Here is a 13,454-nt window from a genome sequence, read left to right on the forward strand (position 1 = left end):
AATTAATAGCATTTTCAAAATGTCAGCAAACGAGCATACAGAGGTGCAGATGGGCATTGCTGGTACTCTGTGTATGTAATACTAGCATTCCTTCATGTGTTCTCTTTGATTGATACGACATGGTTATTCCTTATATGGCATGGTTATTCCTTACAATTGTTTGCCAGCTTCAGAGCACATAATGGTCTGAAATACAGTCAATTTAATTTTTTTTACAATTTAGGCTTGTTAAGAGCTGGACTAAATGACAGAATTTTGATAGACTTAGACAGGATTATATCTGCAACAGAAAGGGTTGCTGTATCTATACAGTTTAGCAGTGTTATTTTCTTTTCCCCCTTCCAGAGAACTTCAGGCACAGGAGACCTTACAGAATGGGCAGCTAGGATGCGGTGAAGGCATTCCAGATCTGCAACCCGGAATTTTAGCAAGCCAGGCAATGATTGAGAAGATCCTTAGTGAAGATCCAAGATGGCAGGGTAACGTTATCCTGTCTCCTTTTTCTGTTTCTTTATTGGTGTTTGATACAATTTGTTGATCCTGGGTCTTCATCTGGGTGAAGTGCAAAAGCCTTTTTTTTTTAACAGAGTAAAGAATTGGTTAATATAAGTAATACACATATTTGTGAGCAAGTTGTACTGTCTGTCACATTTATATTCAGACTGCGTTTTGAAAATGTTTTGTTTTGAAAACGTTTGATAGGTCTTTTTCAGTTCACTTGATACAAGTGTTGCTAATCTATGTCAATTGAATAAATGTTCTTAAAAGTCAGTAGGAGCTCTGTCTTGTGCTAAGTAATAGCAATGATTAGAGTCTTCATTTTTTCAGTCATTAATAGACTAGGTAATGGACCATTACTCTTTGCTGAGCTTGACTAACAGGAATGACATATAATATTAAACAGAAAATTGGAGCAGAATATTAAAAAGCAAGAATGTCTTGAAAACGTTATATTAGATCTCTTAAAGTAAATCCAATTGCCCTAGTTTTCTTAAGGCTTTTAAATTTGGTTCTCAAGCTCTTGGTTTAGGTTTGCTTATTATGTAGCCAAAGATGTTAGTATCAATTGGGTATTGTTAGAGCTCTTGCACAAATTTTACTTTAGAAAAGACGGCTGGGTACAATTACTTCCACAAAATTCATGAGGAGACAGTAACCCAGGAAGAGGTCACATGAAGGCGCTGTCTCTAAAGAATTCAAGTGGAGATAATTGTATGATACTTGTCCCCTCTGTGTTTTTTAAATCTACTATAGGGTGAGTTCCACCCATTTAAGTACTAATAATATGTAGAGCTTAATTGTCATCTCTAGATCAAAAAATATTGGATGTTCAACGTAAAAAGACAGCAAAATTGACTAACTACAAGCACTTTTATTGCATTCTTTGCATTGTGACAGGTCTGTGTTATAGTTTGTGGTAACTGAAAATCACCCAACTAGCGATTTCAGCCTTATTTTCCTAAGTTTTTAGTGTGACTACTTAGAATGACTGAACAAAGAATAGACTGTGTGATACTCTGATTAATAATCTTTGCTATTTGAAAGTACATCGTTAATGACTCTTTGAGGATGTTTCTTCATCTAGTTTTCCACAAATCCTACGGGAGTCTTGTAGTATTGTGCAGTTCGTTTTTGAGAACATCTCAAGCTAAAAGTTTTGCTGAAGTGAAGATACATGACATTGACTGCTTGTGTTTTACCTGCATCCGTTTTCCCACCTTAGGAAGAAGTTAGATTGGTTTGATATAATTTGCTCCTCACAAACCCTGCTTGCCATTAGCTAAATTGTACCTTCTAATTTATTTACTTGCTCCGCTGTTTTTCTGAATGTTTCTGTTTCTAGACAGAACCTTGTTTGTCATCTCCTACTTTCTCCTTCCTGGAACCAAACATGTAGACACAAAGGCAAAGGTAGAGAAGAGGCTTTAGAATTGTCCAGGAAGATTTTACTGGACAGCCTTAACATGCCTTAACATGAGAGTAGTTTTTGGTGAAATAAGGACTGTCAACACTAAACTTAAGAGAAGTCCAGATATAAAATTGTGTGTAAGCTTTTAGTGTTTGTCATACTAAAATGAATAATGTATTTTCAGGTATTAATTTTCAAAATGTTAAATATATGTAATGAGAAATTTGGGATAGTTTGTCTACCCATAGATTGCTAGTGCTTCATTTGTGTACTTTATTGTACTATTGCTGTTGAATATAAAAGCAATGAAGATTGCTTTGCATGTGAATGTGTTAGACACTTATTTTAAGAAATGCGGGACTCAGTCTATAAGAATGGAGCGGTCTGTGAATCATGATTTGTTTGCAAAAAACAATGTGACACCTGAGCTCACTAAAAACACTCTGAATGCAAAAATTAGTTGTTTATTTCTCTTAATTGTTGACCTGTTTACAGACACAAATTTTGTATTAGCTGGCTACAAGACAGAACAATGTACCAAGCCACCCAGACTCTGCCGCCAGGGTTATGCATGTCCACACTATCACAATAGTCGAGATAGAAGACGAAATCCCAGAAAATTCAAATACAGGTACATGAATACATATTAAGAATAGACTTTTTGTTCAGTCAGACAGTTGTTAATGGATTGATCTGTTTGGGTTCTTCTATGATGCAATTGGATATTCCTAATGGAATAAAAACACATCTTACCTAATACCCTTGCTAAATTCTTTTGGGGGGAAAAAAGCATCTGTTCAGAATGATCAGACAGTTCTAAAGACAAAAACTTGAAGCTGTAATGGAAATATCCTCCTTTCTTGTGAAGAATCAAAACAATTCTATAATTCTTAGCAAAAATTGGAATCACTACGTGAAACCTTCTTTGTTATGAAAAGATCAATTAGAATTTCTGGTTTTTTTCTGGTTTTGTTCTTTAATTTTCCATTTCTGAGCCATATTTTTATGACAAAAATTTAATGCATCGCCTCTCTTACTTTTCATCATTACGTCATTTTACATCATTCTCATACACTGTGGTTTCTTCATTGTTTTTGGTGGTTTTTTTGTGCAGTGATACAAGGTTCAGAATTGATGGGTTTTGCTTGGCAGTCTCAGGCCTGTGAATAAATGTCATTAGATAGGAGATATATAGAATCCTACTACCTCATCTTTCTGTCAAAGAATTTCCAAAAAGTCAGAGTCTTTCAGAATGTGCAACTTCATAGGTCCCAGAATCTAAGATTCTGAGATTTAGTGGGAAATTTTTTAAGACTTCTGCTAGGAAGTAGATACAAACATGCTCTGGACGTCACTTTTTTCTAGGTCCACTCCTTGCCCCAATGTAAAACATGCAGATGAATGGGGTGAACCTTCAAGGTGTGAAAGTGGGGACAGCTGTCAATATTGTCATTCTCGTACAGAGCAGCAGTTTCATCCTGAGGTAAGAACTATGTTTCTACTTATTTTTAGCGATTTCAAATTTATTATGGATTAGATTATCGACTAAAGATATTATTTATGAAAAAACATGTGACATTTCATTGAACACTTCCAGTCGTTTAGGTATTTGCTTAAGCAAAACAAAATTTGCTAAGAAATAGTTATTTGTACTACTATGGTTTTCACTGATAGGCGTTTTTATTGTACTGCTTATGAAAAATTAATATTCTCTGGATTTAGGCAAATATTCTCTGGATTTAGGCATAAACAAATGTGTTCTCCTTTTTAACCTAACTTCTCAGATTGGTAATGAAGTCACAGCAGTAATTGCTACTCAATAACTTGGGACAAATTTCTGTTTTAAGTATAGTTAAATGTCCTGGTTTGAGGTAGAACAGAACCAATTTTCTTTTCAGTAATTTTGCTTTTCAGTTAAGCTTCTTCTAACTGACTGAGATTAACGGCATATTTTTCAGACAGTGTCTGCTTCTAGCAGATAAGGTCTGATGTGTATCGTTAATACCAAGGAATGGTATGCAGACAGGCTCCTGATTATACCTACTGCTATAACAACCAAGGTCAGCTAATTTAGTTAGGTACCAAGTTGGAAGGTCGGAAGTGGAAAAGTGTAGAGGGGTTGTACCTGTGAGGAGGAGAGGACAGGACAGGACAGGTGACCACAAACTGATCAATGGGGTATTCCATCCCTATCCTGACCATGTGTTCCGAAATCCAGTTCCCATCACTTAGTCCAGTCTGGGACTTTCCCAGTGTCTGCCAGTGACATGATCGTCATACTGTGAGCTCGATATTGGTTTTGTGTGTATTGTATATATTTCATCATTTTCTTATTGATATTATTATATTTTCATTTTGTTATTAATATTTCATTAAAGTAGTTTTAGTTTTCAACCCATAAGTCTCTCTCCCTTATTCTCTGTCCCTTCTCTTCTGGGAAGGGAGAGAGAGGTTAAAGAGAGCATCTGCCGTTCATTTGAGTGGCCAGCCCAGGCTAAACCACAACATTAAAAAAGCTTTATTGCAAATAATTAAGAGAAACTGAATAGGTCAGGAGGAGGTGGAAAGAGCAGAAAACACTCCTAGTGGCTGAAGTAAGATGCTCCAGAAAAACAAGGTGATTTTAGATTCCTCTGTAAGCAAAGTCATTGTAACTTGTTGGATGCTTGAGCATAACAGTGAAATGCTGGGGACGAGAGCAGTGCCATGCAATCTGCTGAGTTTTAATTCTTATTCGACACTATGAAAATATTAAATGTGCCAGTTAATGGAAACAAACATGGTACTGAAAAGACATGTTATGCTAGAAGCTGCTTGTACAACGTTGGGTATCTGTTTTATTTTTGGGACCCTTGAATGAACATGAAGACTTCACAGCAGGATGTAATGCCTGGCGTTAGAAAGCTCAGTACTTAGTAAGGTATAAGCAAAGACCATTCAAGCGATTCCTAATTTCTCTTCCAATTATGAAGATTATTGAAGGCATCTCAAGACCATATGGGGAAAGGAATTCTTAGAAGACTGACTCCAGGATTGTTGCAAGCTTCATATCACATGTTCCCTTTCATTAGTCGACCAGCTACAGCTTTATACTAAATAGGTGTCTGCTATCTCTGCTCTTGAGATGCTGCTCCAGATTTCACTGTCCTGATTACTGGAGATTTTATAATCCAGATTTATTTCATATCATCTAATTTATTCTGCATAGTATTCCAGCCCTTTTTTTTTGCAGTAAGGATGTCTTCCTGCTTTTATTTATGACAAAGCTATGAATGGAAGTGCTAAAATTAGGCACAAGGCTGAGCCTTGAGTTCTGCTACTAGTTTTTTCTGCTCCCTTCCTCTTTCATACTATCCATTGTCATCTCTCCATTAGTCAATTTAACACAGATACATAACATTGGTAAGAGTCATGTTGTTCATTATATTAATTAATGAATCTTACCACATCCTTTATTGAAGTCCTTTACTAGAATGACCATATTTCCACTTTAGAGAAGCACCTTTGATTAATCAAAGTTATATGATGAGTCTACCATGATGTGCCTTTGTCAAATGTACTTTTAATTTTATCCCATTTCTTTCTGTCTGATGACAGACAGAATAATTAGTGGACATACAGTGGCCTGAATCAGCTATTTTTGCTCTTTTCAAACATATGTGGGCTATACTAAATATACCTCAGTTATATGTACTACTTCTGATGTGATGGCTTTATTAAAAGTGCTTGCTAACTGCCATCTGTCTTGTTTGCCATTTTATTAAAAAATTCTGACGTAGCAATTACCTAATTCATTTCCTGTTCCTGAATTGATGGTGATTTGCTTCCACGTCAGCTGTAGTCACCTCAGTCTTTGCTTGTTTCCATTAGCTGTGCTGCCTTTGTTGTAGTGTTGAACATAATTCCTACTGATAATCGAGGCAGTGAGGTGTTATCACCTCACCTAATTTTAGGTCTAGTATTTAATTTCACAGAAACTAGCAACGTGCCTGCACTGAAAGAGGAGTTTTCATTCAGTATCACACACTGTGATCTTTTCCCTCCTTTGCTCCAGCTCTGACTTTCATCCAGTTGCGTGGTTAAAAGGGAAATTCCGTACAGCTTCTGTGCCTCTGATTTGAGGATTCAAAGCACTCATTTTATTCAATTCATAATGAAATTCAGTCTATTTAATGGTGGTAGTCAGTTCCCTTCGTTCCTCAGTCTGTTTATTTGATGTCAATAACATTATATCAGCCTTACTTTGTAATGTCCTTCAAGTTGAATTAATACTCACTTTATCCAACATTATCTTCTCTTTTTGGATGTTTTCATGTACATGTTCTTTACCAAATTCAAGTAAAGAATATTGTCATTGCCTCTTGGCTCAGTGACTATTTTTTGAAGAAATCTTTTGGTTATCACATTCAGGAATATCTTGATTCTCCTGTTAATAGATAGCAGCTGTGTTCTTTTCTATAGCTGGGAAGTTAGTCTTCTGTAATGATTTACTTCTTTGAGTTTGCTCTCTGTGTTGTAATATCAGTATGTGTAGATGACGTGGCCATCTCCAGAATCAGTCTTTGAGGTGCAAGCTCTGCCCCAATAGTATTTAGGTGTTATCTATTTTATCACGTCTTGTATGTGTAGCATTAACCAGAAGGCACTCTGCACCCTCTGGGTAGCTGATAGGATCAGGAAGGCTATTTTTTTAGCTAGTACCTCAAACTAAGGCTGAACTTTCAATTAAGTCTTTTATTGAAACCATTTGGAAGTTACCCCATTTTTTTTCTTCTGCACCATTAGCATCATTTATACAACGCTGGGGTTTTATATTTAACCAATAAACAGAACAGGAGAGAAAGGAGATGGGCCCAGCTTCATTTCCTAGTTTGGGTGTGGTATGCACAAATGAATCCTCTGTTTTTTGCAATGTCTGTGATAGCTCCCAGGAAAATTCATGGAAAGACCAATCCCACTGTTTTGTTTGTTAAGTGTGTCGTTTGGGTGAATATTCGTCTACAGTTGTGTTGCTTTTTCAGTGTTCAAGGGAAAATAAATTATTTGTAGAATGATAAGCATCAGTAATAATTTCGTGTTTTAACATTTTACTGTAGTTTCTTGGATGATCTTTGGGTTATGAGTAAACTAGTAGTGAATATAGCAACTAAATTTTCAGCGTCAATTCAAAATCACTTATAAGAGGGAAATTTATCTAAGATGCTTAAAATAGCTCTAAAATAAAGAGCTTACAGAACTAGTTGTTCTGTATTCTTTTTAATACATAGTTTCATTTTTCATGTTTGCTCTAAGGTGGGAGTCCAAGGTAAACACTTTTTTACACAGCATATGCAAAGTGCCAAAGAATTGGCATTCTGAACTAAGAATTATTACTTATTGAGCCGTGAATCACTCAACTGGCATTGAAAGCCAAAGACCACAGTACCAAGGTTTGGGGAATCAAAAAGATTCCTCTGCTATTTGCCACAGACTTGCAAATCACCGGAATTAATTTTCTAAAGAATCTATGTGCTTTTAAATACATTCTTAATATTCTTCTAATATGATAGTAATTCAGTCTCTCCTCCCAGCCTTGTGACATCCAAAGATCATTAAGATCCCGATAGAGTAATAAACTGAATCTGGATCTTACTAGCAAGTTATGTAAACATTACTGTCATGAACAGTCAGTATTACTTCAGTTCTCGCACACCCCTATCAGATTAGAGAAAGACATTGGAATGTTAGGATGATTTGGATATTAGAGGTGTCCTAACCAAGGAACTGTGTTGAAAAAAGCATATTGAGTGGTTTTTTTCAGCTGTGTGAGCTGCTCTGCATCATTTATCCTGAAAGATTTCTTAGAAGTGGTGTGAAGACTTTGAACATTTTATTCCTGACATGGAAAACCAAAGCAGTTTAAACACTGCTTTTCTAAATATTATTGTTACTTACTTTTTATTATTATACAGAAGAGGGTTAAGGTTCTCTTGTCTCAGGTTTGCTTTTCTTAAAATTCTGCTCTTCTATTTGATTTTTAAAAATGATCATAAGAACTGAATTTTCCGAGAAAACTGTAAAACGTATTGTTAGTAAATACTCAGAATTTGTAATTTAAAGTTTTTTAAATTTTCTAACTATTTTGTCATTATGTAAGAAATATATTTAGGTTAACCACCCTTCTGTTTTGTTTAGATATATAAATCAACAAAGTGCAATGACATGCGCCAAACAGGTTACTGTCCACGTGGTCCATTTTGTGCGTTTGCACATGTTGAAAGTAAGTAAAAGAACTGTTATTTTCTATCAGTGTTCGTAAAAGCGAACCATCGTTTCTAAGCATCAGTAACAGAAGTGACTTAACATCATTAATTTTAATGCATAAATGGCATTTGATGTCTTCTTAGAAATTCATTCCATGTTTCCTAATACTGTACATTGCTATGGGAACTTGCTGCATTTGCATCAAATTTGCATCAGCCGTAAAACAGGAGGTGCTTTTCTTTACAAATGCAGCTTGTCCTTGTAACCTTTTGAGCTTTATTTGGCAATTTTCTACACACATACTTGACTTTTAAAAATATATTAGCTGCCCTATTTAAACCTATAGTAAATTTCTCAGGTAAAAGTTAAACATCCTCGCAAATATTTGCAGAACTAGGGCCTTAGCTTAAACTGAAAAAGAGCACAGAGAAAGTTGTGTCGGCTGTCCTCTTTCCCCCGTAGATCACATCTTCACTGCACTCAAACTGTTATATATTGAAAAAGGGAAGAGGGACCATTTTTTTCTGAGAGAGCACTCAATTCTTTGGTGTGCATCTGCACAGATTAATTCTGGGTATGCTTCATCACATTCTTTTTAACAGTAGTATCAACTTAGGTTACCCCTACACTCTTCCTGCGCTCCAGAATGTGAAGTGTGCAGTTGCTGTGACAGCTATTCATGCCTTTTTTTCAGTTGTGATGCACGGCAGAACTTGAAGCATTTCTGTGTAACTGGTTTCTTATAGGTGATAAATCTTTTCTTCTTTGATTATGTATTTTTTGCTTGATTATGTAATCAGAGAAACCTCATATTTATTCTTCAAGAAGAAAAAGGTCTGCCCCTATCTTACTTTTTGCCTTCTGCTTCTTGAGCTGGAAAGAGGGATGAGAGACCCTACTAATTTTGGGAAGCTCCAAATTTCTGTAGTTCACTCGTATTTATCTTATAATTCTCTGATGATAAGTAGCGGCAGTCTCCTCTCTGTCTAACCTGTCTAGGCAAATGTGATGTTCTATACAACCGTTTATTGTGTCACTTGCTTACCTAAAAGACTTTCAGTGAATAGACTCATTCCTCGCCCACAGCTCTTGTTTCTGAGAATCCATGGTATGTTCAGCTTGTCTTTTAACTTCCGTGCAATGATCGATTTTACTTTTCCTTGATGTTGTTACTCAAAGAAGAGGAAAGATAAATAACGTCCTGTATTTATTTCAAGAAGCTCGTTATTCTAAGACCTACAATTCTTCAAAACATTATGGCAATGAAGTCAGTATTGGCTGTTTCTTCACATCAAAAGTAGCTCACTGCCTTTTGTGCTGTTGGGGCTGTCTCCTAAATCAAGTCCTTCACTGTTTGCCAGTGTTAGCAAGTCCTTCTTTGACTCAAGAAAGTCTGAAAATACACATTTTGTTTCAGAAGTAATTTATGGCATTAGGTTTACTGTTCTGTTTCTCTGATACAAGTTTTTTCTTTCCTGAAACAGCTGAAAGAGTACGGTTTAAACAAATTCACTGCATACATGTAGCATGGTATAATTGTGACCTGCTACAAAACTCCTGTGGGATAAGACTACGTTTTCTCTGTTTTCTTCCTTACAAACCGAATGCTGCCTCCCTTCTTGCCTCTCCAGCATGGACAGTGTATGGGATAAACTCATCAGAGCTCTTGGAGATTGGAGTTCTTTTGAGACCCCATCATGATCTACTTCAGCGTGTCTTGATCATTAGTAACTTTACCAGTCCAGTTGATGCTTGATTCCTACGAGAGGAATCATTCTTGCAGGGAGCTCTCATTGACAATAAACGAGATTTCCATCTCTAAGGAGAAGTTAAGCATTGCACAGGCTAAAGATAAAGAGGGCTGAAGGAAAGTCCAAATTTAACAATTTGCTGATGTTATTCTTCTGAAGGAGTATCTTTCTAATCTGTTGCTAGTCCTTCTATCCCAGCCCTGTCCTTTCTTCAGCTCTGTGGAATGAATTCTTGTACTCTTCAAAAATCTCCAGAACTCTGAAAGAATTCCTGAGACTTTGATCATGTTAGAATTGCTAATTGAGAAGCAGCAGCTTAATTTTCTCCACATAGTTGCATTAGACAGCATTTTGTGTCCATCAGAAGAGACTCACATGGCTCAACCAGCATACTCTGGACCTCTTTGGCTTGCATCATCTGGAATGAAGACGGTGTAAGCAGAAAATCTTGACAAATGAACTTGAAATCTTGCAACAGTACCCATCCCCTGTCTCTGGTAGTCTGAATAGTCCATCAGAAGTTAGATGTTTGGTTACCATCAGCAAGAGCTTTAAGCTTAGTTCAGCAGCTCTGACATTCTGCCTCCTGTGCCCATAGAATAAAATGGTTCCTTCCGTTTAGGGAAGGGAGAGAGAATGGTTTCAGAGCTGTAGATCTTATAATCAGTATGAAAAGCATGAAACTCTTGGTTCATGGATCTCTGAATCAGAAATTATGGGTGTTCTGCACCCAGCTGCAGTGAAGCCCTAGCTTCACTGAATAGAATGGTAGAGGAAGGTTTCCCACCATTCATATATGTATCTCAGCAATTTTTATCATTCTGTGCAAAATCATTACTGGAAGCACACGTTCTCTATAATAGTGTTCCTGGTCTTCCCTCAATGACTTCCTCAGAACCAGCTGACCATTTGTTTTTTTCCTTTACTCCCTCCTTTGTGAAGATCATGAGGTGTATTACTATTCCTTCAAGACTGCTTTTCCCTTGAGGCCCTGGCTGCAGATAGTATTGTCTTATAAATGTCACTCATTGTTTTTTTTGCCCCACTGGCTGAAGCCCTAGGTCCAGTGTAGGCCCAAACACACTTTGTGATGACAGGAGGGAGGGCACTTGATCCTGAAAAGCAGAGAAGTAATGGGATCTGACATAGCTTCCTGACACCCTTTGCAAAACAGAGTAGCTGGGGTATGTTGGGACACTTCAGTAGGGGACTCTTAAAATAATGAACACCTTTCTGTGGCACCCATTTGCCCACTGACTGCCTGACATCAACTGGCACCTTAACAAAAAATAGATTTTTTTTTTTTTTTTTTAAAAACAAACACAGGCAGGAATTTGGAAACACTTCAAAGAACACATCTCCTGTATAATAGCTTCTGTTACTGAAGGCAGTACTGAACAATTTGCCTTCCGAATGTTTGCCCAAGACTGTTCTCTTCTATTGGGGTCAATATTGCAATAATGAAAAACCTTACTTCTGATTTCATGAAAGATTTATTAAGACCTAGCCTGACCATGGTAACTCTTATATTAATAAAACCCAAGCCTTGTTAGTGCAAATCCTAAGGAGGCTTTATGGCTGAAAAAGTTGTATCTCATAAAAAGTACAACCCTATTTCTACATAACATCCTAGGCTACTGATGCCTAATCCCTGAAGCACCACTGCACTGGCATTAGATAGTTGAAGTTCTTTTTGAGGGCTCCATCCTAATCTCCATGAGCTTCAGTGATCGCCAGGAGATAGGTCACCATGTGAGACTGTTGCTTTTCTGTCAGTTGCAACCTCCTACAACAGCTATAGGTCTTTGAGAAAATATGGTTAGGCTGGTGGAGGCTTACTCTGTAGGATTTGTGCCTTTTGTGCAGCTGACCACAAACTATGATGTTCACTCTTGGAAGAAATTAGAATTATGTAGAAACACACATTCTGAATTTAACGTGGCTATTTGACTTCCTATCAATAATCAGAATACCAAAAACTAATCATGCTATTCTCCCTAAATATCTTGGAAAGAGAAACCAGAGATTATTTCTTTTTGAAATGTTTGGAAAGTAGTCTTATACTACCCTTTTAGGGTGGTGTGACTACTTTCACTCATTTATAGAATATTGGATGAGTATGTGGTTGTGTCAGGGGAAAGAAGCTAATGAAGATCTAAGAAAGAGCTTGAATCAGATAGTGTTGTTCTAATGACAGTGTGAGGGTTGACTGGACATGAGCTGGCTGACTGGCCTTGCTCTGGGCAAGCAGCTATACAATGACATGACAGGTAGTAAAAGTTAAGAGTAAATTACAAAAAGTCAGCGCATCTGTTTCCGTCTTCCTGACTGTTCTTTGCACTCTCATTCTGTAGGAGAAACAGCAGGGGTCTAGTGACATCATCTTTGCAATCCCAGTGGTTCCTTTTTTTTTTTGGTGTGGCTGGACTGGACTTGTGTGTATAGTGATACTTACTAGTAGCTTTTTCCTTTCTCTTTTGTGAGCCATATCCATATTTTTGTAATTTGTACAATAGTGGAAAGATTTGGTAAAGATTGGACCGTATAGTAAGAAGGCCACGGATCTGTGATAAATCAAATGCTAGATAGAAAAAACCCACGTCATTAGAAGTGATCCTCAGCTATGCTATCTCCACTGGAGAGAGGTGTCTACATATCTCATACTCATTTTGTTTCCTACTATGGCTTGTACTTTTGTACACTCTTACTGTTTCTAGTAGAAAGAAATGTTTAAAATTTATTTTTAACTGTAGCTTATCATAACCCCTCAGAAATGCTAGTGGCTAGAGATGAAAAAAATCTTGCCATACCTGTAGAATTTATTAAGAGACTTTGTTTTCAGTCCTGACTTCCTTACTTTGATGTCTTGTGGGCATGGATTATGAGGTGAGGAATGTTATTAACTGTAATTGCTTACTAAAGTAAACACTTTGTGTTAACTCATCATTTGCCTGTAGAACTAAAAGTCTAAATCTCCTTAATATATTGCAATTTAAAGAATCAAATATCTAAGATGTTTAATAGTTTAACGAAATAGCCTTTGGGGAATTGCAAATAATTGTTCAGTCACCTTGAGTTGAATTTTCTGGTATGAAAATTAGCAAGTCATTGGTCACAATTTACTTATATGTTAATAATGAACTTTCTCAAAGTTTTTTGTTCCTTTTTAAGTTAAATAGTGCAAGTCCCATATTCTCTTCAAATTGTTTTATGATTAAGTCAGTTGGTTCTAGAGTGGAAAAAGAAAACAAAGAACTCTATAATTATGATGCCATTGTTACCTTTCCGCTCAGGAGTTATAAAAATGTTGTCTTTAAACCCTGGTGTGATATAGATTCTGGAAAATAAAGCAAAATATAGAATACTTTAAATATATTAATTTTGATCTACCTCCCACCAATTTTTGATGGAGCAAATGAATAAGAGTATCAAATTTGTTAGTAGCCACAAATACATAATGGTGAATTATATTATTCTTATCTTGCCTTTATGCTTATATTTAAAGAATAAGAGAGATTTCTGGTGTGTGATTGATATTTCCGTGTGACAGG

General features: G+C 36.5%; 1 protein-coding gene across 12 annotated transcripts in view; it reads left to right on the top strand.

The window, feature by feature from the left end:
* The window catches only part of UNKL (unk like zinc finger), a 52,841-nt gene that overhangs the window by 11,039 nt on the left and 28,348 nt on the right, over window positions 1-13,454 (top strand). For 8 of the 12 annotated variants that reach the window (XM_074597293.1, XM_074597294.1, XM_074597292.1 and 5 more), the window contains 4 exons: window positions 346-479; window positions 2,405-2,540; window positions 3,275-3,392; window positions 8,084-8,168. In XM_074597293.1, coding sequence (XP_074453394.1) covers window positions 346-479; window positions 2,405-2,540; window positions 3,275-3,392; window positions 8,084-8,168 — 473 coding nt within the window. Of the gene's footprint in view, window positions 1-345; window positions 480-2,404; window positions 2,541-3,274; window positions 3,393-8,083; window positions 8,169-13,454 lie in introns of those variants that run through there. The other 4 variants (XM_074597297.1, XM_074597298.1, XM_074597301.1 and 1 more) reach the window with 2 other exon arrangements.

The sequence above is a fragment of the Larus michahellis genome, chromosome 8 (assembly GCF_964199755.1).
Source record: "Larus michahellis chromosome 8, bLarMic1.1, whole genome shotgun sequence".
NCBI classification, from domain to species: domain Eukaryota; kingdom Metazoa; phylum Chordata; class Aves; order Charadriiformes; family Laridae; genus Larus; species Larus michahellis.